The following is a 25881-nucleotide window of genomic DNA, read 5'->3' on the forward strand; positions in this document are numbered from 1 at the left end:
TGAATAATATGTTGTTGGATTAATCTTAATGTATATTTCTCAAATATCAATATTTTTTAAGTTATTAGTAATATGTGATTGCGTATGATTACGGTCAAACTAATGCCTAGTCAAGTGTGCCGATCAACATGATGCAAGTATTCATGAACCGAGGGATTAATAATAATAATAAAAATAATAATAATTCATATTCTCCAAATCAACTAACAAAGTAAAAAAACATATGTTCATCCGTATAACACACGGACTTATTAAAAAGTAACATACATTTTTTTTTTTACGCAAAAAAGAAGATGTTATATTATATTAAAACGTTAAAGCACAATCCAATCGTTACAAAAGCTACGGGCGAACCACCAAAAACGTACATGAACTCATATTAATTGGAACCACCAAAGAATTTTTTCAATTGAAGGATTTGCTTAGCATCCAACAAAGTGACCTTCTGAATAATATCCGTGGGCAAGTTGTTGGCAGCAATTGATGTGGTAACAACATGAATGCCAGGATTTGCACTACTAAAAGTAGCCGTTGCAATGGCCGGAGTGTTTCCGGTGTTAACGGCAAAATGGTACGATCCTTGTGGAACAACCATAATATCTCCCTTGTTTAAGGTCTTAAAGAACGGTTTGTTATCGGAGTTAATAAAACCCGCAATCATTGTGCCCGATACCATATAGATAAGTTCCGTCACTCGATGTGAGTGGAGTGGGACCACTCCACCTACACCAATGTCTGCTCGGAGCATGGATATCCCTTGACCGTTCAAAGCTGGGAATGTGACATCAAATGCTACATTTGTTGCGAGTTTGAAAACATTTGACCCGTTACCTGCAACACTTAGACCAGAGTAAACAAAATCATCGACGGTAAGTTTAGCAGGGTTTTTACAAGGGTACCCCGCTGGTCCAACAGGAAAACTGAGATCCGCCACACAAAAATCAACGACATTTGTGGCACATGATAGAGAAATAAAGAGGGAAAAGATGATGAAAACTTTTTGTGCATCCATGATTTGTAAGAAAGTTTTGAAAATTGAAATGGGTGTTGGATGTGCTTATGGTAGTGAACTTGTGTCCCTTTATATACTACTAGAAGAGATTACAATCTGAGTAATATTTTCTATAACATACAATCTTTCATTAATTATATGATACGTTTCCGGATTTCATATTAAAATTACGTTGAAATATTAAATTTTCAAAATTACCTTTTTAAATGATCTTGACTTTGATTTATAACGTATATGGAGTGTAGTTTGGAAAATTTGAGAAAATCTTAGTCAAACTTTCCACTGATTTGTCTAATTTTATTGATTGTCAACTTAGTGGAAAGTTTGATAAAAAGATAATATATACAGGATTCCAAATTTGAGAAAATATTAGTCAATCTTTCGATTTTTTTATCTAACCTTCTAAAAAAAGAACAAAAGAAAGAAATACAATTCAAAGTCAATTACAAAGATATATGATCAGTGTAATTTGGCACTAAAATGTCAAGTTTGAGAAATTCTTGATCGAACTTTTTTTTATTGATTATCAACCTTACTTAACCAATTACAAAGATTTACCTTCAAAATCAAATCAATTACAAAGATTACAAAAATTATTTAAGATGGTCTTATTTATGACACCATTTTGTTACCAAATAGTTGTACTCCACTTTTTAGCCAAAAAGTTACTCCCTCTGTCCCGGAATACTTGACCTGTTTTCCTTATCGGGCCGTCCTTTAATACTTGACCTGTTTTTAAAAATGGAAATATTCTAACAATATTATATTATTTCTCACTTCACCCCTATTAACCCATCTACCCCTACTCCATACAAAAAATAATTAAAAATTCAACCCCTACTCTCCCCCAACCCTACCTCTTAACCCACCTCCCACTAACTACATTAAAATAATACCCCACTATCAACTACTACCTATTAAATTAAATAAGTCAATTCAAGTCCCTTAAACTCTGTGCCGGTCAAACCGGATCGAGTATTCCGGGACGGAGGGAGTATATAATACGAATTATTAATTATATTTCAAGGAGTAGTTATATTTTGTCATTATATATTTACGTTTTATAATGTTGACACCAGTGGTCTTATGCGTAAGGCGGTCTTATAGGAGACCTACTCAATTTCATTAATATATACACTAATATATTAAAAATATTTCTAAGAAAGTATATATGTGTCACGTGACACCCCTTAGCGTTAAAAACATATCATGTCATAGTTACATTTTGTCATTATATATTTATGTTTTATAAGGTTGACGCTGGTGCCTTATGCGAAAGCCGGTCTTATAAGAAACCTACTAAATTTCATCAATATATATACACTCAAACACAGAATGAATTATGATCTCTTCATCAGCTTCACACACTCCACATATACTGTCTGCAACAATGTGACGTCGGTGGAGTCGTTCAAAATCTTTCGTATACTCCTGAAGGTTTACGGTCATATAATAGGTCATACAATTAACAAAATGTCAGGATGGCCGAGTGGTCTAAGGCGCCAGACTCAAGTTCTTTTCTTCGTAAGAGGGTGGGTTCAAATCCCATATATTTGCTGAAGTAGTAAAGCGCCAGCTATAGTTATAGACTCATGTGAAAACATATATTTATAAAATATATATTTACAAAAAGATAAATATAAAATATATATTAACAAATATTTAGATATATTATAAAAATATTAACGTACCTTAGTCTCACATTCACTCCATTATATGCTTCATATGGCATTTCAACGGTGGAAACTCAAAGGGGTAACTTTTTCTTTCATATATAGATTTTTAAATAATATGAAATACAAAATTTTGAAAATTCTAATCATATAATAATTTTAAGTTTTTTTTTTTTTTTTTTTTGAGGTAATGATTCCAAGTTACATTAATGCAATATAACTCTTCAAGATAGATATTGAAAGTTCTAATCATATTCAAATTTATAATTGATTAACTCCTATAAATTGATCGTATTGTTCAATTCATAAACCATACCAATCACATCTTTCATTTTTAATTTTGGTTATCAATGACTACTTCTTTGATTCCGCTAGAAACAATTGGAAAATAAAAGTTCGTGTGTCAGCAACATGTTGGAATATTCAGGGGGGAGTAATATTAATAATTATCCATATACTCCAAATCAAATAACAATGTAAAAAACATACCAAGTACTTGTTTATTGGCTTAAATCATAATATTATTATTATAAGAAAAAGATAAAATACAACTCTGTTCAATAGCTAACGTACATTGTACTCATATTAATTAGAGCCACCAAAGAATTTTTTCAATTGAAGAATTTGCTTAGCATCCAACAAAGTGATCTTCTGAATAATATCCGTGGGCAAGTTGTTGGCAGCAATCGATGTGGTAACAACATGAATGCCAGGATTTGCACTACTAAAAGTAGCCGTTGCAATGGCCGGAGTGTTTCCGGTGTTAACGGCAAAATGGTACGATCCTTGTGGAACGACCATAATATCTCCCTTATTCAAGGTCTTAAAGAACGGTTTGTTATCGGAGTTAATAAAACCCGCAATCATCGTGCCCGATACCATATAGATAAGTTCTGTCACTCGATGTGAGTGGAGTGGGACCACTCCACCTACACCGATGTCTGCTCGGAGCATGGAAATCCCTTGACCGTTCAAAGCCGGGAATGTGACATCAAATGCTACATTTGTTGCGAGTTTGAAAACATTTGACCCGTTACCTGCAACACTTAGACCAGAGTAAACAAAATCATCTACAGTAAGTTTAGCAGGATTTTTACAAGGGTACCCCGCTGGTCCAACGGGAAAACTGAGATCCGCCACACAAAAATCAACCACATTTGTGGCACATGATAGAGAAATAAAGAGGGAAAAGATGATGAAAACTTTTTGTGCATCCATGATTTGCAAGAAAGTTTTGAAAATTGAAAGAGGTGTTTGATGTGCTTAAGGTAGTGGACTTGTGTCCCTTTATATACTACTAGAAGAGATTACAATCTGAGTAATATTTTCTATAACCTACAATCTTTCATTAATTGTATGATATGTTTCCGGATTTTCATATTAAAATTACGTTGAAATATAAAATTTTCAAAATTACCTTTTTTAAATGATCTTGACTTTGATTTTATAACGTATATGGAGTGTAGTTTGGAATTTTTGAGAAAATCTTAGTCAAACTTTCCACTAATTTTTGTAGTTTTATAACCTAAAATCATTGATAAAAAGATAATATCTCTAGGATTCCAAATTTGAGAAAATATTAGTCAATCTTTCGATTTCTTTATCTAACATTCTAAAAGAAGAACAAAAGAAAGAAAGAAATACAATTTAAAATCAATTACAAAGATATATGATCAGCGTAATCTATCTATCTATATAAATACTAAAAGAGAGAAAATCAATGTGGTGATGACAAATGTCACTCATTGATTGGCCTCTCTTTTAATATTAATTAATTATTATATAATTGTTTTTATCATATTTAACTTATGATATTTTAGGTAACAATATCTAATATGGAAAAATAGATAAATTATTAAAAGATTCATCAATATTTTTACTAACTTATATAGAAATTTTCCTATATATGTCTACATAATCAAATTTTACACATAATCGAATTCAAAAATACATCGCATATGTTAGGTTAAGTATTTGAAATTATTACGGTTTATAACAACCAATATATGACATAGAAATTAGTCACTTATAACAAAAACTATCATATATTTTATTTAGCTTATGTACTAACCCGAAGTTTACCTTTTATACGTTTGGCCTAAATAGTTAACCGATATTTGCCTGTTATTCTAGGTTTCATACGTAGTGTATAAATAAATGGTCAGTTAACCAATACAATTGATTCATCACCAGTTAAATAATAGATTTGAGATATTTATAGACAATATTTAACATTAAGATATATTGTTAAACCTTATATTTGACACACTTTTCGGAGATATTAAGTTTTAACAGGTGTAATATATATAGAATCTTAGTGCATACGGACAGTAACTTAGACATCTTACCTATAATAATTAAGTTTTTTTTAAAAAGTGGTAAAAGTTAGAGATAAGATTTTAAACTCTCATATATTATACGTTTGTCAAGACACTAGCTACAAATCTGACAAGCGTCCTACAATAAAATAATTAACATATTTCATAATTTTTTTGCGTAAAACCTCTAATTACTTAGGGTAATAATCGATTATAATATGATACTACATTATATCACGTACACGCACATATATTCTAAAATTATTATTTGATCGGTCATGTTGTTTACTCCATATAAAATATTTCTCCCCCTAAAGCTAATGTATGATTTATAAATCTTGAACGTACATACTAATTCAATCATCTAATATGAAATTTGAAACAATTTCAATATTTTTTTCGTTTAATTTTTTTATTATTTGTTTCTTTATTTTTGATCATTTGGTGGTAATATATTTTTACATGATAATCCACTGAATGCAATATCTGATAACCAATACTCCGTATAAAAAATATTATAAAACTATCAACTTTTTAAAATTTTGTGTCATATAATAAATACGGATATGTATAAAAAATGTTAACTCTTGATTTAACATATTTAACAAGCTAAGGTTGTCTCAAACATATTTTAGACTCCATGTTAAATAACCAAATGAGGCCCTTGGCCCTATACTTTTTTCCGACTTAGCCTATACTTTTTATTTTAATTCAAAAATATATCTTTTTCACGTTCTCATTATCGTAATATTTTTACACCAATCAGAAATAATCATTTATTCCCTGACATGGAGTATTATTGAAGTCTTAAGGTTATGTTGATTACTTTTGACTAATATATCATAATCAACTATTTCTAATATCATAAGTTCAAGATGATTAAGTTTCCTTATTATGTTTGCAACAACAAAAATATTTTTTATATGTTAATATAAAAGATTACATTATCATTTATTCTGTAACGTATATATAAAATTTCGTGTAAAATTAACATTTTGATATGTAGACTATGCATCACACTTGATGATGGACGAGTTTGGATTTAAGATATGACGACGAAGATAAACATGAATAATAGACTAATATTGACTAATAAATATAGATTTGGTGTTGGTCCGGTATAAGGATAACATGTACCCACCTTGGTGATGGGGCGAGTTTACATTTCATGGATTCAGACCACACTGACCCAATCCTAATTATGCATGTCACTTTTAAATATTTTATCAATATTATACCTAATACAATTAATTTTAATAATGAAGTTATGTCAATATATTCAAAAGTTAGGTAAAGGCAAAATAACTTATTTACCAAATATAGTGATGTCACTATGTCAGGTTGTCACTAGAGCTAGGGTTTTGGGAGATCCTTTGTGCATCCTCTCCAAGTGGAAGGGGGGGGGGGGGGGGGGGGTTGAAGTAAATTTGGTGGGTGATGGGGTTAAAAAATTTTCCGCCACGGGTAATGGGGCGAGAACGGATTTTAGATTATATCCCCCCGCATCGCTTATCTTTAATCTAATTGATTACGAATAAATATATCAACATTTTTTTACTACTAACGTACATATTATAATGTTTATTTATTTATTCATTGAATCTAATAAGACAACTGGATTATCGAAGACTCCAGAACATAGTTTTACAATTTAAAACTCTTTTAACCAAACAAAAAATGTTGACTCTAGGGGTGAGTTTACATAGGTGGGCGATGGAGCGTGCCTGAATTTTATTTTGTAACCAACCTCTCGAGACGGGGATTGAGAGGGGTGGGTAGGCGTTAAGTGATCAAATAATGAGGTAAATAAGGCAAGTAGTAAGTGTGTACGACAACCGAAATGAAGGGTGGATGAGATAACTTAATGCTTGACAGGGGGTGATGACTTAATGCTTGATAGGGGATGAAAATGATTTTGTCCATGTACCATTATTTGTTTAATTTTTTTTTTAATAAATAAGACACTGAAATGATCAATAACAAATTTATCCATGAATGTTTTAATTAGGAGAATACCTATAAGAAATATTTTAGTGATAATTGTCTACCAGATTTTCATATAAATTTATATTTAGATTATAAATCGTGTATTGCACGGGTACTATAATAGTTTCACCTAATAAATAAGACATTGAATGAGAAATAACAAGTTTATCCATAGTTAATTTTAATTTGGAGAGTATTTACAAGCTTTATTTTGATAAAATTTGTCTACCATATTTTATGTAATTTTATATTTATATTATAAACCGTGCATCGCACGGGTACTATACTAGTATAATATATTAAAAGAGAGGAAATCAATGTGGTGATGACAAATGTCACTCATTGATTCGCCTCTCTTATAAATATTAAAAAAAACTATTAAAAATAAATATGTCAAAGATCTCATTATTTCAAAGATCTAATACGTCAAATATCTAATTATGTAATAAGTTATTAGTTACTCTAAATATGTCAAAGAATATTTAAATAATAAAACATTCTATGTATACGCTGATATCATATATTTACACAATTAGGAACTCTAACAAAGCTATGAAAAAAAACTAAATAAGTACTTTATAGATTACAAAATTGTGTTATATTTATATCGGTTCTATATATGTAAATGCTACATTATAATTGATGATGGAGCAAGTTTGGATTTTAGATTGGGTGAACGACAAATATAAACGTAGATGATTAAATAATGTTGACTAAGGCCCCGTTTAGTTTAATTTATTTCTCATGATCTGATCTGAATTTATTTTTTCTGATCTGATCTGATCTGATCTCATCTAATATGTGAATTGATCTGATTTTTCATAATTAAGATCTATATCTATCTATCTATCTATCTATCTATCTATCTATATATTTTTACTAAAACACAGGGCGCTCGATGTAAAGCTTACATGTGTCACTATCAGTGTTTATAATTTACTTTTTTAATTTACATATATATCAAATAATTCTTTTAGGTAATCAAAATCTTTTACAAATCCATTATTTCCTATACGGAATATTTGGAAGCATATAATAATTCTATTACTTTGTCATATATAATGATCTATTATTCTGTCAACCTTAAGTAATTATGATTTCAAACAAGTTTAGAATGACCAAATATAAATAAGAATGTATAATATCTTGTACGCAATATAACATTTTAAAAAATAGATGTAAATGCTACATTATAATTGATGATGGAGCAAGTTTGGATTTTAGATTGGGTGGACGACAAATATAAACGTAGATGATTAAATAATGTTGACTAAGGCCCCGTTTAGTTTAATTTATTTCTCATGATCTGATCTGAATTTATTTTTTCTGATCCGATCTGATCTAATATGTGAATTGATCTGATTTTTCATAATTAAGATCTATATCTATCTATCTATCTATCTATCTATCTATCTATCTATCTATATATTCTACTAAAACACAGGGCGCTCGATGTAAAGCTTACACGTGTCACTATCAGTGTTTAAAATTTACTTTTTTAATTTACATATATATCAAATAATTCTTTTAGGTAATCAAAATCTTTTACAAATCCATTATTTCCTATACGGAATATTTGGAAGCATATAATAATTCTATTACTTTTTCATACTTAACAAAAGTTTCCTAATATAATGGTCTATTATTCTGTCAACCTTAAGTAATTATGATTTCAAACAAGTTTAGAATGACCAAATATAAATAAGAATGTATAATATCTTGTACGCAATATAACATTTAAAAAAATAGATTCGTCTTAAGAAATACAACTATTATATGTGATATTATACAACATTGAATAATTATACATAGTTTACAAGAACCAGAAAACTATAATGTAACTTATATATTACGAAGTATAGAGTATTTAACTACGTACTTCATATTAAACAAATTGGTGGACTATGGTTATATATAGTCATATACGGAGTATGATATATGCATTATAGTCATGAAATCCAATTTAGTTTGAGATGTTTGTATTTTTGAAAATGGCCCACAATTATATTATTACTTCTTTTTTTTCCACTACTAAAACCTAGGGTACATACTCACTCTCACTCAATGGAATAAAATTCACTATCTTTCATTATACCTACTTTCTCAATAAAAAATATTCAGAACCACACTTCAAAAATTATACTAAAATTATGTGTCATGATATGTGAACACTTTAAATTGGGATCGACGGAGTAGTTTAAGAATTATTTTTAAATAACGAATTAATATCATTAAATATATGCTAAAAAAATATAAGGGTTAGTATAGAATTAAAAGGTGGTGTTTAAGATGAATCATTGACTATATTTGATATAAAATTACTTAAATAACACTCTCCGTATTAAATCTTTGTTAAGTTATTGTTAATAATATTTTTTAATTGTAGAATAATAGATTAATGTCACGAATGCAATATCACTTATGTATAAAATTTTGTACGAAATTAACATTTTGATATGTAAAACGTGCGTCTCGCCTTGGTGGATCATAGGGATAAAAATGTATATGTCAAGCGATGATGGATTTTAGGGGTACTGCGTTCTATTCATCTGATTTTCACTTATTTTTTATGAACTTATCTTATCTGAACTTACCTGAACTTATTAGAACTTATCACAACTTATTTTAGTTATAAATTATAATTGGTCAACCCTTAATTTTCCAAAAACATATCTTATTTATGTGAACTTATCTGGACTTATTTTTGAAATATGGTGAACAAAGCAAAGCCTTAGTCTGGAACCGCTTGCCTATGTTATCTTTCATCTTATTAATTATGAATATATCTACATCTTTTCACTACTAACTTGCATATTATATATTCTGTTTATTTACTCAATAACTCAAACCAGACAACCGGATTAAATAAGAGAAAATAACAGTGTTTTAAAATTCAAAACTCTCCTACCAAACAAAATAAATTTGTTTGATTTAGAGGTGAGTTTGAGGCGGGTGCGGATATCTGTGAATGAGCGGGGATGACTTTTGTTTTGTACCCCGCGAGGCAGTGATTGGGGTTGGGATGGGAATGAGTTCCATATACTATCGTTGGGTAGTGGGGATGGAGATGACATTTTTAAGCTGGCATGGAAGTGGATGGACCATCTTCCGCACGCTCCCAACTTCGGAGTTATTCTTGCCTGAATAAAGTAGATGGTGTGTGTAGGTATTAATTGATCGGGTAATTGGTAGATGGTATATCCAGTATTAGATGGTATTATTATCAAAGTAAAGGTAGGTGAAAATAACTTTATGTTAATGGGGTTCAAAATAATGTTTGTGTGGAATAGGAGGGTCTCCCACAAAATTTCGTCAAATGTGATAGATTTAGTTTTAATTAGAAGAATATCTATAAGATTTATTTAGAAGACAATTGTATATAACTATAGTTTAGATTTCAGGCAAAATTAATATTTAGATTATAAACCGTGCATCGCACGGGTAATACTAGTTTGATACTAAAATGTCAAGTTTGAGAAATTCTAGATCGGATTTTTTTTTTATTGATTGTCAACCTTACTTAATCAATTACAAAGATCAAAATCAAATCAATTACAAAGATACAAAAATGAAAGTGATGGATAGCTCAATTGGTTAGAGCTTCCATTCCGGTTCCAGGTGATTCTGGGATCGATTCTCATACCCGTCCTTGTAGCTTATTCGCACAAAAAAAAAAAGAAAAACAAAGATCACAAACTTATACTTCATCCGTTCCGGAAATATCGCACCATGGTTGACTTTTACTCCTCTAACCATTACTTTGACTCTTAATATCTTAAAACTTGTGCAAATAAAAATTATAAAAAGTTAATATTTAGAAACATATATCGATACGAATCTAACATGACCCTACGATATTTCCGGAACGGAGGAAGTATATAAGATGGTTTTATTTATGACACCATTTTATTGCCAAATAGTTGTACTTTTTAGCCAAATAGTTAAATAATACGAATTATTAATTGTATTTCAATCGAATAGTTACATTTTGTCATTGTATATTTATGTTTTATAAGATTGACAACGTTTGTCTTATGCGTAAGGCGGTCTTATAAGAGAACTTCTCAATTTCATTAATATATACACATATTAAAAATATTTCTAAGAAAGTGTATATATGTCACGTGACACCCTTAACGTTAAAAACATGTCACGTCATCTGCGTGATTTTAAACATTTTTAATGAGCACAAAAACGCTTAGTATAGAACTTTGAACTCTAGACCACCAAAAAAATGAGGTAGTCGGTGCATAAAGCAGCATCCCCATAAACTCTAAAAGTAGTATGTGTATCATGTGCACTCAAACACAGAATGAATTATGGTCTCTTCATCAGCTAAACACATTCCACATATACTGTCTGCAACAATGTGACGTCACTTCAAAATCTTTCATACACTCTTAGTGGTTATTTTTAACGGTCATATAATAATAAGATCATGAAATTAACAACATGTCAGGATGGCCGAGTGGTCTAAGGCGCCAGACTCAAGTTCTGGTCTTCGTAAGAGGGCGTGGGTTCAAATCCCACTTCTGACATAATTTTTCCTTTTTCTTTTTTGTTTTTTTAAACTATTAAACATATTAAAGAAATCTATGTAAATACTACATATTCCTTTTTTTTTTTTTTTTTTTTTTGTGTGTTTTTTTAAACTATTAAACATATTAAAGAAATCTATGTAAATACTACATATTATTCGATATGTAAATACTACATATTATTCAATAACATGAAAATTTTCAAAATAAAAAAACCAGTGTCAGTTTGTTTTCTCCAATTTTCTTCTCCTACAGTAAATTATACCAGTTTTTTGTCTTAGATTTTGTGTCACATTTAACGAATCAAAGGATAAATTTTATATTGTTTGTTGTTCATACTAAAAAATAATTGGGAGTTTCGTGGATCGCACAGGATTAAAACTAGTTATAGTATAAGACGGTCTTATATATAAGACGGTCTTATATATAAGACCATTTTATTACGAGTACCAAATAGTTGTACTTTTTAGTCAAATAGTCACATAATATGAATTATTAATTAACTACCATCAAATAGTTATACTTTCTATTCTAACAATTACAATTTTTTGTCATATATTTATGTTTTGTTAATGTTGACATCAGTGGTCTTATGCGTAAGGAGGTCGTATATGAGACTTGCTCAATTTCATTAATATATATACTAAGATATTAAAAAATATTTCTAAAAAAGTATATGTGTCACGTGGCAAACCTTAGCATTAAAAACATGTCACGTCATCTACGTGATTTTAAACATTTTGAATGAAACAAAAATACTCAGTACAGAGATTGAACTCTAGACCACCAAAAAATAAGGTAAAATTCAAGCCACTTTAGTTTTCTTTTAATTGTGCTTTCGTACTCAACTCAAATACATCTAACTTCGTAGGGAAGATATCTTGCATTTTTGACATAATGTCTTTTATTGTTTGCTAATTTTCATCATGTACTTTAAATTTCGGAGATCAAATGATAGGCAAATATGATATCCAAAGTAACAATAAAAAATTATTCAAAGTAAAAATCTGGGATCACTACAAGAATTTGTATCTTTAACGACAACCTAATTACGACGGGTCAAAAATCCCGTCGTAAAAGCCTTTTGCGACGGGGCTAACAACCAAACAATGACGGGAATAACCGTCACAAATGTCTTTTACGACGGATTTACGACGGTATTTTCTATTAACGACGGCCCCCTTTTATGATGGGTTCGCGACAGGAAATCCCGTCGTTAATCAACGATTATTGGTCTTTCGCGACGGGATTTCCCGTCGTTAATAGTACAATTTCTTGTAGTGGATTGAGCCACAAACTAGTTGCAACATTTTATTATTAGAGAATGGAGGAAGTAGTTCTTCGTAAATTTCATACCCCTTCTGTTTCTATGTATCACATTGACTTTTACACTATTCATATGCTAATCTTAACTTGAACTAATGTGCAAAAATTTATGTTATCATATAATGTGTTGTTTGATTGGTCACAATGTATACTTTCATAATATCAACTTTTTTATAATTTTAATAATAGCCAATAAGAGATATTAATGTTCAAAGTTGTGCATTGGCAAATGTCAGTAGTCAAACTGGTACTTCTAACAAGGGTTGAAGTCCGAGACTATACTTCACTGCACAATTATCCGGAAGCTGCTACATGTACCCCCAGAGTACCAAATAGTAACATACCATGGGCTCCCATGAGTTGTTTTCACATAAGCAATCCCACATGAGATTAAAACATAAATCTAAAATATCAACCCCACATTAAATTTGAAATTTTAGACAAATCACAGCCAAGGGCTTCATACCCCGATGGTACATGTAGCCTTTTCGAGCTTATCCTGATTACGGAGTACTTCTTTTCAAATGTCTAAATGGAACAGATTGTAAATTGTCAACCATTGTTAGGTTGATATGTTAATTAGACACAAGTGTGAATGGAAATGTACAAGTTCTTATGCAGTTCCTGCTATGTGGGAACACTCCATTCCTAGCAATACCCTTTTGGGGTAGTACCCTTAAAACTTTTCACACTATGCAAAAGTGAATCCCTCCCCCTTAGGGTAACCCTAAGGTCATAGGAATATAGGAATATAGGATGTTTTCTGAATCTACTTAGAATAATAATCAAAATTCTCCTGGGGATTTCCAATTGGTTTCTATTTAGTGTATCTTCAAAGCAAAATCTTCATTCTTTGTTGCAAAGTAAACATCAAGGATCTTTAATAGAAGTGTATGGCTTCTCCATTTATATCAAAATCCTATGTTTAAGATTCTTTTTCCAATAATAAACTTCTTAGTTTGTCAAACAAGCAAGGTCAACTCAAAGAAGCTTCTTTAGCAGGAAAACCTCAATCTTGTATCCGGGTATACCTAGAGTCAAATGTATTTTTGGGTTAATTTTGCTTATTTGATCGAGTTTTGCTCATTTAGAGAATTTAAAATGAGTAAAAGTTTCCAAATGAGCAAAATAATATGCCTTTGAATACACTTAACTCTACCCCATTACATCTCGTACACGATAGAATTCTTAGACCTCGAATATGCCTAGGTCTAGATGTACCGGGGTACAAAATCGATGTGCTCACTCTAAAATCGAAAGAAAGGAATTTCTTTTATTCGAGGTCATGTAATATTAATAAATAAAAAATAAAACAATTTCTAAAACTGAAAACTTGATATTGCGGCTAATACAAGTAGTAAAGTAACGTAGACCTTAGTATTTCCATTGTCGGATTTTTCAATTCCTAACCCCTATAATTCCTTAAACCCTCGTGCCAAACACAACTTAAGATTAGACCTATCTCTCTTTCTTCATCCTTTTCCCTTCCCTAGTACACAAAATAGAAGGACTCTTTATAATGCAACAAAAATTATTGTTTAAGCTCAACAAATTCATTACCATCCTCTTAATATTGATATTTCCTTACACAGTTTCTTCTACATTCACAGTAACCAACAACTGTCCATTTACAATATGGCCCGGGACATTATCCGGGTCAGGCACGCCCGCACTTTCCTCCACCGGGTTTCAGCTAGATTCCGGGAAGAGTGCAAGGCTTGAGGCGGTTCCGGGTTGGTCGGGCCGTATATGGGCCAGGACGGGCTGCAAGTTTGACGTGACGGGTGCAGGGAAATGTCAAACAGGGGATTGTGGAGGGAGGTTGGAATGTGATGGGAGCGGGGCGACACCACCAGCTTCGCTGTTTGAGATCACATTAGGGCAGGGAAGTAACAAGGATTTCTATGATGTTAGTATGGTGGATGGCTATAATCTTCCTCTTGTTGCTTGGCCTACTGGGACTAATGGTGCTGCTTGCAATGCAACAGGGTGTATTTCTGACCTTAACATGGGTAAATTACAACTACTCTGTAGCTTTTTTCAGTTCACAAGAATACTGCTGTTATGTGCATGATGAGAGGTGGCTACACGGCTGCTCTGGCCGCGGTCCGAACTACGGCTTTGATGCGAGCCAACATGGGTTCAACTAAACCAATTTTGAGCCATCCTGAAGTCCAGCAGCGCCAATTAAAGATGGGTGTGGCCCGACCCGAAGAGCCCGCCCGACACGAAAAAAGCACGGCCCAACATGAGCACGAAGTCGTGGACCGGCCCTGTGTTGCTTTTTATTGGGAAAAAGCACGGCACGACAAAGCACACTAAAATTTAGTAAAATTAGGCTAAGACATGATGCCCGCCCCGAAAAACTACAGCCCGACACGAGCATGAAGTTGTGGGCGGGGTCGGGCCTGGGTCGCAACTTTTTGGAAAAAGCACGACACTACTTGACCCGGCACAACAAAGCATGCTAAATTTAGTAAAATTAGGCTAAGACATCACGCCCAAACCAGCCCGGCCCGAGTGACAATGGACATGGGCCTTATTTTGAAATTTTCAACCCGCCCCGCTCCAATGTAGAGTGGGCTTGGTGTGTCCAGACCCGTGCAGACCCGAAGCCCGACCCACATCCATCTTTAGCGCCACTTGGCCACCTCAAAGAGCATAATAGGAGTTGCCATGGATAACAGAGTCTCGCTAGTTGCTGCCTAACTTTTATGCATGACAACTGCTATTATTAGCAGTCTCTGAACTTATTTATAATCATCAGATGTGACTTAGTCTGACAACTGAGAGTTATAAAGATTACCTGATGGTTTTCTGTGGATATTTTTTTTATGCAAACAGGATGCCCAAAGGAGCTGCAGGTGATGGGCGGAGATGGTGGAGGAGGAGTGATCGCATGCAAAAGCGCCTGTGAGGCATTTGGACTAGACCATTACTGTTGTAGCGGACAGTTTGCTAACCCAACCACATGTCAACCGTCATTTTACTCACAAGTCTTCAAGAGAGCTTGTCCAAGGGCGTACAGTTACGCCTTTGATGACGCCTCAAGCACATTCACATGCAAGGCTTACAACTATGCCATAGTTTTCTGCCCCAAATCTGCTGCTGTGTAATGCACCTTTTCTGACTACCTGGCTTTTATTTCACCTCTGGTTATGGCTTGTACCTTCTTAGACCTGATAAATTTGCGGGCCGGGCTGGGATCGGGTTTGAACTTTCTGGCCACTATGTCAAGCCGGGCCAAACTTTGGACCGAAAATTTCTGCCCAAAACCCGCTATTTCAGGCCAAAAATAGCGGGCTTTTGGGCCATTCCGGGACGGCCAAATTTATTAACTAGAATTACAATTATGAGTTGCCCAAAACCCATCCAAAATATTAAAAATTCGGGCCGGACCGGACCGGGTTCGAACGGCCTAAATATTCTGCCCAAAATCCTCTATTTTCGGGTCGGGCCGGGCTATTCCTTCTCTTCTCTAATTGCTCTTCTTTGCTTCTGATTATGATGCAGGACCAGGAACCCAAATAATGGCGCAGCTACACCACCGCCAACTATCCCATATAATCCACCACCAACTGGTGGCGCAGCTATGTCACCGCCAAGTATCCCATATGATTCACCACCAACTGGAGGCGCAGCTATATCACCACCAACTGGAGGTGCAGCTAGGTCACCACCAAGTTTCACCTACAGTCCCCCGGTTGGTGGCACAGCTATGTCACCACCAAACACCCCTTATAAATTACCACCAAGTCCCACATACAGTTCGCCACCAATTGGTAGCGCAGCTAAATCACCCCCAAATATCCCATTTACGTCACCTCCAAGTTTCTCCTACAATTCACCTCCGATTGGCCAAGATACACAACCGAGCCCCGTTGGCGATTCAGCACCACCATTCATAAATCACAGTTTTGGGGAATCTGAGGGAGAGGTCTCCTCCTCATATACCCTCTTACCATACCCTGTGTATACACTTTTGACCTTCATCAGTTTGCTGCTGTTGAGGTAAAACGGTTCCTTAAATAGAACTCAACATTCAGCACTCTAGGCGGGGAAATCAAGAATCAATCAGAAGATGACCAATATAATTCTTCATAGTTCAGTAGGTACTAGGCAGATCAACTGTAAATTGAATCACCAGAGACAATCCATGGACACAGATATCTATGATTGCAAACATCTTGAATGCATAAGATAAATGAATTCTCTTTTTAAGCTTCTATAATATGTATGAATCTTCTCTTTCATTTGAAAATTGTAATCATGTTCAAGTAATGACATAAAAAAAAAAAACAAGGGAACACGAAAAAGGTAGCCTATACCTTTGGTTTAACTCAATGAAAAAGTTTAGACCATCTTGGTTTATCTTGGCAGCTATAGGAATATATATACTGACTAGTGTACAACCAATAACCATAAAAACAAGTCTCATTGTTTTACTTCTTAGCCTTGCCTTTCTTTGGTGCCTGAGGTTTCCTTTTGATTGGCTTCTTCCCTCCTGCATCCTTCCCCTTCTTTTTTGTTGCAGCCTTCATGATTTAAATAACCACGATAATAAAAATATTGATTATGGAAAATATTACACGAAGTACATAACTACTGAGAATGGTCCAGTACATACCGGTTTTTTCTCCGCTTTTCCTTTGGTTTTCTTGTTGGATTTCTCTTCACTGCCTTCTTTCTGATCAGCTTTACCATCCTTGGTCATCTTATCAGCTTCATCATCAGAGTCAAAGGTGAACCCTTCCAGTGTTCCTATTCACAGTGAAAATTTAATATCAGACAAAGATACATTGCAATACAGGAGTTGCATCATGAATACAAGTAGAATGAAGAGACTGCAGAAGGTCTTTAAAATATGAAAGCTAACCTTCAACCATAGTCTCAGCGTTATAAACATTTGATTGCGGTTTTAGCTGAATAAAATCGTTCATGATGGCCTCTATCTGCGCAAGGTATACAAGCTAACCTTCAACCACAATCTCAGCTTATAAACAAATAAATTTTCATCACTATGCATAATTCACACAACTTTTTTATCCATCCAGATTAGGTGAAAAATTTATAGGTTAAACCTCAGTAGGAGGCCAACGTAAATCATCCTTGTGGATGAGAAGAGAACACAATTCACAAATTCTGGGACAGCATACAATGAGCAAAGTCACAATCTTAAAATTTAGACACAGAAATAAACAAAGAGATAATTAATACAAAAGTCAGAAAACGTGAACATATAGGTATCATACAGACATACCTTGGCCTCAGACTGACCAACGCTGACCTGAAGAAAAAAGGTTCTATTAATTTTATATATTTGGTGATGAACATAAATTGTTAGCTTTCCCTTAACTGCAAAAATTTAGGCACACTGCAAAAAGTAAAGATGTTTTATTGTCCAAAATATTGAAGAATGTGGTAACATACCACACAGAATGTTCTTGAAGGAACAATTATGGTTTTGTATATGGTTCCTGAAATAACCACCAAAATAAATAAATAAAATGTTTAGTAAACGAAAGGTAGATGCGCATTAAAAGCAGGATTAAACTCATAAATTGCTTTTTGTTTCTGTAGTATCTTGTGTCCGGTCCTATCTCGATTATGCCATCCATCAGTGAAAAAAATATTTTCAGTTATAAATAATTCATTAAGTTAATGATATGGCAAAGTGAGGAAAGGGCGGAAGGCACATAAGATGAGACCCCTAAAAGAATAGATGATCAACATTTCACCACTGCATCACCAAAAAAAAGAACTAGGAACTTTTGACAACATTTATAAAGAAAAAGTCCTAAAAGTTGTATCTATTTTTTCGAGGAAAATATTGTTTTACAGAGAACAAAGGACAGATAGATACACCGCTCAAGATATGTTATTCAACAAAGAGAGCTCATATGTACAAATATAGACTAGCTATGGATGGCTGCAGTACTCGTTACACAAACCTTTTAAATCGAGAAACATTTCAGATTCTTTTGATGGAGTCTCTGAAATAATAACCCGTCCCACAGCACCCATATCACCACTCAACTCAATTGATTCACCTTCACACTCAACAAGTGCCTGCATTACCATATATCACTTAGAAAAATCCATCATGTATAAGGGGAAGTTATGAAACTCTGGAAGAAATTCAGAAACTCATTTTTCTGCTTATATGAACTTCTCTTCAAGAAAGGAGGCAAGTTAAAGAAGGAAGGGCTTAAAGAGACACAATCATATGGAACAGAACAGTCAACTAAGACTACTAATTTGAACCTAAAACGGAAAAATCAAAAACTGAAAAGTGCCTACCTTAGAGCGATGTACTTTGTCAGGCAGTACCAAAGGCAAAGTAGAAGAGCTAACCTACAATTAGCATAACAAGGTGCATCAGCTAACCAAAGATTGGACACATACACTATCAAGATATTAATGTTTCTCACAGTTTGCTTCTCAACTTTGCCTTCCTCGGCGACATCCATATTGTCAACTTCCCCTGTCACACAGAAGGATATGACACATATAATTAGCATAAGAATTACTGGTTTCAAAAGAATATAAATAAGTGGACAGGGACATCTGGCTACACAATCATGATAATTATACTTTTTATTCTTTACATGAAACCTCAAAAAAATTAGATACCTTCTACTTTCAAAGGCTCGTTAGTTCTCTTCTTCTCTGTTGGTTGAACTTCTTCCTGTTTCATCCTTTTCTTTGGAGACTTTCTCTTCACTGCACTACGGGGTGCAGACTCTTCATCATTATGTTTCTCTTTCTTTTCACTTATGGTTGCATCTAAGTATGATTCAGAATCTGATGACAGTTCATTCGTTCTCTTCTCTGTTGGTTGAACATCTTCCTGTTTCATCCTTTTCTTTGGAGATTTTTCCTTCACTGCACTACTAGGTGCAGACTCTTCATCATCATGTTTCTCTTTCTTTTCCCCTGTGGTTGTATCTAAGTGGGACTCAGAATCTGATGACAGTTCGCAAACTGAACTTGGTGCCTGTTAAAGAATAAACAGTAGTGATCATTGTGGAGGAAAGTACTCCGTTGACGACTTGACGCAGGAAAGTACTCTGTAAGAAAATTTCACATATCCTGAATTTGAAGAAGGATTAGTGGAAATTTAGTGCCTATTCTGCATCTCAAAAAGTAATAACATAAGAGGTGCACACACATGATTCTTAAGCAAGCAATAACAACAATAGTTCTTTCAAGGTTAATATATAACTCAATTTTAGTCCGCTGTAAATACAAATGATTAAATGAAGGCTTGGCATGACACTTACAGTTGCAGGAGCTTCCATTGACTTATCAGAAACTTCTTCCATCTTAACATTCTCATCATCTTCAGCCCCTGCTTCATAAAAGGATCATCACATCAAGAATTATACTAAAGCATAGAGAAAATATCAGGACACATTCTTTTTATTTTATTACAGGTAAAACTATAGCCCAAGTGTGATTTCATAACCTAGAAACAATAGGACTTCTATTCGTTCATATGACGTTATTTCTAAACACTAGAAACTAATATTTCACAAACCTCTTTTCTCAGGCTTTTCAGATTTTTTCCTTTTGGCAGGCGTTACCTTACCAACTTTCACTCGTTTGTTAGTTGTCTTCTTGATTGGTGACTTTTTGGTATGAGACTTTATGGGAATATCACATATCTTTTCATCCTCTTCCCCATCTTCCTCCAACAAGTTTGATGTTCTATGGGTTGTATCACTATCGTCTCTTGCAGGGCTTTTGTCACTAGAAGGCTCTGAATCAGATGACAAAGTTGTGATAGATTGAGTAGGAGCCTGTTCCACGAAACGAATTTTTGAAAACACAAAATTATTGGATGAACAAGCAACTCAAAGAAAACCTTCACAGTATAAAATCAGAATAAAAACAGCAGCTATATCTACAGCTTAATACCCTAAAGGAGCAGAAAATAGGTCAAATTCTCTGCCAATTTGAGAAAACTAAAACAAGACTGAAGACACATTTGTCCTTATTCCTCCTGAATCATGCAGTCTACAAGCTAAGAGAGCCTAATGTAGATTCCAAAAGGAATCCTATTGCTAGAAGGGAATAGGTTTTAATAAGCTCTAAATAACATGTACAAAATCTTAGCCCTAACAATCCGAACAAGAACAAGAACCATAGCGGTTTTTCTCTAGCTAATACGAAGTAGCTTTCTCCACCAATCTCGACCGTTTCATCATCCCAACCGAGGTCAATCAACTATGCCTTTAATAAAAAGGCCTCGGGTTGTGATCGATGGAGTTCGAAGAACACGAACATATCGTTTCTTCTGGTGTCGTCAGTGTGATCGAACTGTTAGGCTTGCATCAGCTTTTCTTAACCCCCCACGCAATTTCTTATGCCCCCTTTGTTATATTCTTGTATGCCAAGAAATTCACATTTCAAGGACTTCAAGTTTATCATACAGGGAAGGTTCCTCTACTACTACTTCTTCGTCTGCTGCTCTGTTATTAGACACAATGGCTCAGTTCATCAATTTATCTCCTCATCGTTCCAGTCTGAGGCCACAGTTTGCATTCAATAATTCTATTTCGCTACCACTACCTAGGCCTGAATCTCCTTCACAGGAGAATGTCACGAATCAGGAACCATCTGATCAGATGCCCCAAAACCAAACAACAGAGAACAATACTTGTTCATTAATGACAGTAGTCAGAGTAACAGCTGATACATTGTGCATTTGTGCATGTCCAGCGATTCAGCATGTCCAATTTGCTAAGAAGACTTTCTTCTTAACCAAGAAATACAGAAATTGGAATGCAATCATTCCTACCATTCTCATTGCATCATGTCTTGGCTTCAAATTAACAATACTTGTCCAGTATGTCGTTACCGCCTCCCAATACACCAAGATTCTACTGATGGTAAAAGCGTCACAAATCATTTCCAAGGTGCTAATTATGGTCGTAATGCTGATGATAATGATGATGATTATGATCTGCATTTAGAGGATGTTGTCAACTTGAGTTGGCCAAGTTGGACTGAGTTGCTCTCCTTATCAAGGCCTTTTCGCTTGGGTTCGTTGCTCCATTTGTCCTTGCCATAATAATTCGATTCATCATCGGATCGACTAGCTAGCTGAATAACACCCGTTTTTTTCTCTCCATAAGTCTCAAGTTTTATTCTGATTGTTATACAAGATTTAGTTTGATGTCTACTTACCCGATGATTTTTCAGAACATCAACTCTAAAGTTAAGTTTTTGACAGAATTAGGAAAGTAAGTAAATCTGTAAGAAAACGTATGTGATTGATCGATATGCATCATGTCACAGTAAAAAGGCTAAAAAGCTTAGGATTCTAATTTGGTTCTGATGTTAAAACATCAATTCTGTAACCCCACAAGACAAACATCATACCTACAAGCTACCCTCAACTAAATCCACTCATCAAATAAAGATCATAATCCATTAATCACACAACGTTCCTCTCAACATAATTTTTGAAGCACGTCAAGAACACCTCCGACTATGTCATTTGACTCAAAGGCTGATCTTCCTTATGGCCTGAGAGTGCCAGGGCCCCCAAACAAAAAAAAATGGCAGTGAAATTTTAGTTCCCCCCTAAGTTTTGAGTACATTTGTATAAATCAAATACTAAACTGCCTGATTCTTCTACTGCCGCCCTAGTTAAATTGGATCCGTCACTGAGTCTTGACTAGCTCAAACCCCACCCACTGCAATAAAACTAAACTTATACACACTGAACTCAAAATGAGTACATTCCTACATATACTCAACAATAAGCTAATACGATCATGAAAGTTACACAGTTCTTCAAAAACCCTAATCAGTCGACCTAAGTTCTTAGCAGATTTCGACAGCACAATTTCAGCTACCCATAACTAATCAGAAATTGAAAATAATGCATCAAAAGATACCTTAAAAGAACGCAACCAATCAGGAGATGCCTCCCTAGAATCTCCCATCTTCAAGCTCCGAACTTTCAAGGTTTTGCAGCTAAGTTAAATAAACAGTTAGAAAGGTTTCTAAAAAGAATGTAATTACTGGATTCAAGTAACACAAATTGGGGAAATTGAGCAAAGGGATGAAGATAAAAGATTTACCAGATTATAATTAGAGGAACATGAAATCGAATTTGAGCAAAGAAATTCACCGAAAAAAATTAGGGTTTATGGTTTAGTTAATTGGAAGGGAAAAGGGGAATAGAGTAGAGTGGTTGTTCAAAGTGGCGGGAGGACGATTTAACCAAAGTTATTGGAGGGAACTATTCTCATCCGTTTGATTTGATTAATGTGATTTTACACATTTACTGATTTATTATTAAGGGGAAAATAAACGGTTAAAACCAAAAAATGTTTTTTTTATTAACTAATACAAGTATAACCTCAAAATATTATTTTTGTGTGTGTTTGGTACGGATATTGTAGATGGCGTGGTGATCCTAAACCACCCAATATTTTTCTATAGAAATATAACGATAAAGGAATTCATCGGTCATAATACTAAGCAATAACTTCTTCTGTTTGGATCAGCTGGTAAGGGAGTTGTTCTACATTAATCAAGGTCTTAGGTTTAAAACTTGGGAAAACAACAATATTTGTTGGAAAGCTCTCTCAAATTCGTTTCAAATTCGTATTAGTTAGATTCTACGGACTATGAAATAATAGTTTTTGCATTGTCAACCGCTCTTGTGTAAAAATGAGAGCTTAACATTGAATACAAGGTTCCTAGTATATTCTTTTTTGATAATGTTGAGAAACAAAATATGAATGCCCACAAATGTTGAATACATGTTACTCCTTCATTTAATGTTTCTCTTAGTTTTTCTTTCACCTATGTATAGGGTAGATATGTAGGTGTTGCAATATTTGACTATAATGCCTAAGAGCATAGTAAAACTTGCACTATAAAATATAAATAGAGGAGAATGCGAAAAGCAAATCGGTAGAAAACTTTCACTAGTTATTGCTTGGAGTAAAATATATTTTTAGGGACTCATCTTTCTTTATTTTCATCATTTGGGGACTCACCTTTTATTTTTCATCATTTGGGGATCGACGGTGGAAAAGTGGTTATTTTCCGGTGAGTTTGACTTTGCTAATATTAGCGTGTACATTAAAACAAGCAAGTAAAATTAAAATTCATTAAACAAAGCTATTTTTTTTAAAAGGAGATAGAAAATACAAGTTAGAGCAGACTCCTGACTCTTGGACGACCCTAAGAGAAATTCATGAATTATCTCCATTCTCTTTCAAAGAACATACGCTAATCTCAGCCAGGTATTACATCTAATTCACGTTCTTTCTTTGCAATTTTGACATTTAGCGTCATTAGACAACAATTTGTATATGTAATTGGTTAGGGTTTAGGGCTTTAAGTAAAATTTTCAATTTTTTGAAGGAAATTCGACCAAATTTGTGTGATTACATAACAGGTACTTAGGTTGTTGCAATGGAACCAAAACCATGCATTGTTGTTCATCACGGTGGATGTTGGAAATCAGTTCATGGCGGTATGGGATACGAGGGTGAGTCTACCACAATATTCAATGATTTGGCCGAGGATTTAGATGCATCATATCTTAGAAAATTAGTATCAAATTTGGGGTACACTAATCTAAGTAAGTTGCATTATTTGGATCCTAGGAAATCTATTGTTGATGGTATTAGGTTCCTTGGATATGATTATGGGGGAGAACAAACTTTGCGGTCAACAACAATAATGAATGACAATGCTCAATTACCATCACAATCAACACAAAATAGTGTTACTTCCTCTAATCATAGCTTTATTGCTCCAAACGGAAGAAATTATATATACTCTAAGGCATTACAGGTATTTTTTTTTTCCTTAAAGCCTCCATGTTGAACTCATTCTTTTTACAATAAAATCAAGTAAACTTACCAACTAATAAGCCATAATCTTGTTGCAAGGATTTGGCTAACAAAAATAGAGGCCACTACAACCGAGATTGATCAGAAGGTGCAAAAGATTTTAAAGTCCAGGTAAATTCATTTCTCTACTTATAAGCTAGACAATACTACTTTGCTAAATGTGTAAAATGACTCATCACTTTGGAGCTGGGATTACCTGATATGGGATTACTAGAGCAGCATCTATATGGCTTCTGTTATCTTGTCTCGTTTTTTTTTTTTTTTTTTTAATTTTTTAAAAAAAGTAGCCTATGTAAATGCATTCACAAGGTGCTCAAACTCTCAAATTACCTTGTTGTCTAATGCTTCGATCTTTTTTTTTTGGTATAGTACTATGTGTCTATGCCTTCTCATGGAGCTGATTATTTCTCATTTTTATCTTGAATATTAGAGGTTCAGATGCTATATATTGTCATTAATATTTCGTTCCAATATTTCTTTAATTACATTCAATATAATCATTGTCACTTAACTAGCTGCAAAATCTTCATGATCTTCCGGTACATGCATGCTGCATTTCACATGCAATATCTTCCCAACAAGCTAGCTGATTCTAATCGAGAATGTCAAAGTTTTTGAGTGAAATTTTGTAATCTTACGACCTATGGTAGTTCTATATACTTAAGTTAATTAGTTATATAGTATGGAGTACTAAATAACATTAAACAATTAAAGAAAGACAAGTATTTACCCATGAAACTAGTTGCAATTTTTTGGGGCTATTTTGTGGTTACTAATTTCAGTGGTCATATTATGACCGGAATTTGCAGTACAGTTTAATCTTCATAAAAATTGTATTTTGTTTTTATTTTTTATTTTGTAATTAAATATTGTATTTATTTTATTAAAAAAAAACTAAGCTTGCCGGAATATTATTTCTCCGGCCACCGTCGATCCCCAAATGATGAAGGATATAAGGTGAGTCCCCAAATGATGAAAGTTATGAAAGATAAGTCCCCAAAAGTATATTTTACTCTTATTGCTTGTAACTTCCTTGTAATAAAATATCTTTTTTCATCTCATTTCATAACAGATCAGAAGTTTCAATTACATTTGTTCTTTATGTTAAATTTTGTTCTTAAAAAGTTCTTTTTGTTGAAAATG

The 25881-nt window shown here is 33.6% G+C and overlaps 4 protein-coding genes, 1 long non-coding RNA gene and 1 other non-coding gene across 7 annotated transcripts; 3 read left to right on the forward strand and 3 right to left on the reverse strand.

The window, feature by feature from the left end:
- Positions 1-198: 198 nt before the first annotated feature.
- Positions 199-1039, reverse strand: LOC110796753 (auxin-binding protein ABP19a-like). The gene has a single exon (XM_022001841.2). It carries the CDS (start codon positions 1010-1012, stop codon positions 380-382), a length of 633 nt encoding a protein of 210 aa, XP_021857533.1. The 5' UTR covers positions 1013-1039; the 3' UTR covers positions 199-379.
- Positions 1040-2806: 1767 nt separating this feature from the next.
- On the reverse strand, positions 2807-3980 carry LOC110796760 (auxin-binding protein ABP19a-like). Its single transcript, XM_022001846.2, has one exon. The coding sequence runs from the start codon at positions 3901-3903 to the stop codon at positions 3271-3273; it is 633 nt and encodes a 210-aa protein (XP_021857538.1). The 5' UTR covers positions 3904-3980; the 3' UTR covers positions 2807-3270.
- A 7463-nt stretch (positions 3981-11443) lies between these two features.
- Positions 11444-11527, forward strand: TRNAL-CAA (transfer RNA leucine (anticodon CAA)). Its single transcript has one exon. It is a non-coding gene; the product is annotated as a tRNA-Leu (tRNA).
- A 2722-nt stretch (positions 11528-14249) lies between these two features.
- LOC110797935 (pathogenesis-related thaumatin-like protein 3.5) lies at positions 14250-17039 on the forward strand. The gene is made up of 3 exons (XM_022003072.2): positions 14250-14865; positions 15698-15965; positions 16367-17039. Exons 1-3 carry the CDS (start codon positions 14373-14375, stop codon positions 16866-16868), a joined length of 1263 nt encoding a protein of 420 aa, XP_021858764.2. The 5' UTR covers positions 14250-14372; the 3' UTR covers positions 16869-17039.
- Positions 17040-17086: 47 nt separating this feature from the next.
- Positions 17087-23105, reverse strand: LOC110797927 (DNA-binding protein BIN4). Of its 2 annotated transcripts, none has more exons than XM_056838540.1 (13): positions 22948-23105; positions 22762-22840; positions 20394-20655; positions 20137-20204; positions 19487-19850; positions 19300-19337; positions 19154-19207; positions 18805-18922; positions 18284-18330; positions 18114-18140; positions 17730-17805; positions 17481-17614; positions 17087-17388 (listed from the first exon to the last, which is right to left on the reverse strand). In XM_056838540.1, the coding sequence occupies exons 2-13, from the start codon at positions 22807-22809 to the stop codon at positions 17296-17298; spliced, it is 1329 nt and encodes a 442-aa protein (XP_056694518.1). In that variant the 5' UTR covers positions 22810-22840; positions 22948-23105; the 3' UTR covers positions 17087-17295. The 2 variants fall into 2 exon arrangements, with proteins under 2 accessions (XP_056694518.1, XP_021858758.1); XM_022003066.2 differs by having other exon boundaries at positions 19285-19337.
- Positions 23106-23818: 713 nt separating this feature from the next.
- Positions 23819-25620, forward strand: LOC130469350 (uncharacterized). The gene is made up of 5 exons (XR_008929837.1): positions 23819-23926; positions 24015-24123; positions 24279-24371; positions 24490-24679; positions 24778-25620. It is a non-coding gene; the product is annotated as an uncharacterized lncRNA (long non-coding RNA).
- The last annotated feature ends 261 nt before the right edge of the window (positions 25621-25881 follow it).

Source organism: Spinacia oleracea, chromosome 3, assembly GCF_020520425.1.
Source record: "Spinacia oleracea cultivar Varoflay chromosome 3, BTI_SOV_V1, whole genome shotgun sequence".
Taxonomy (NCBI): Eukaryota; Viridiplantae; Streptophyta; class Magnoliopsida; order Caryophyllales; family Amaranthaceae; genus Spinacia; species Spinacia oleracea.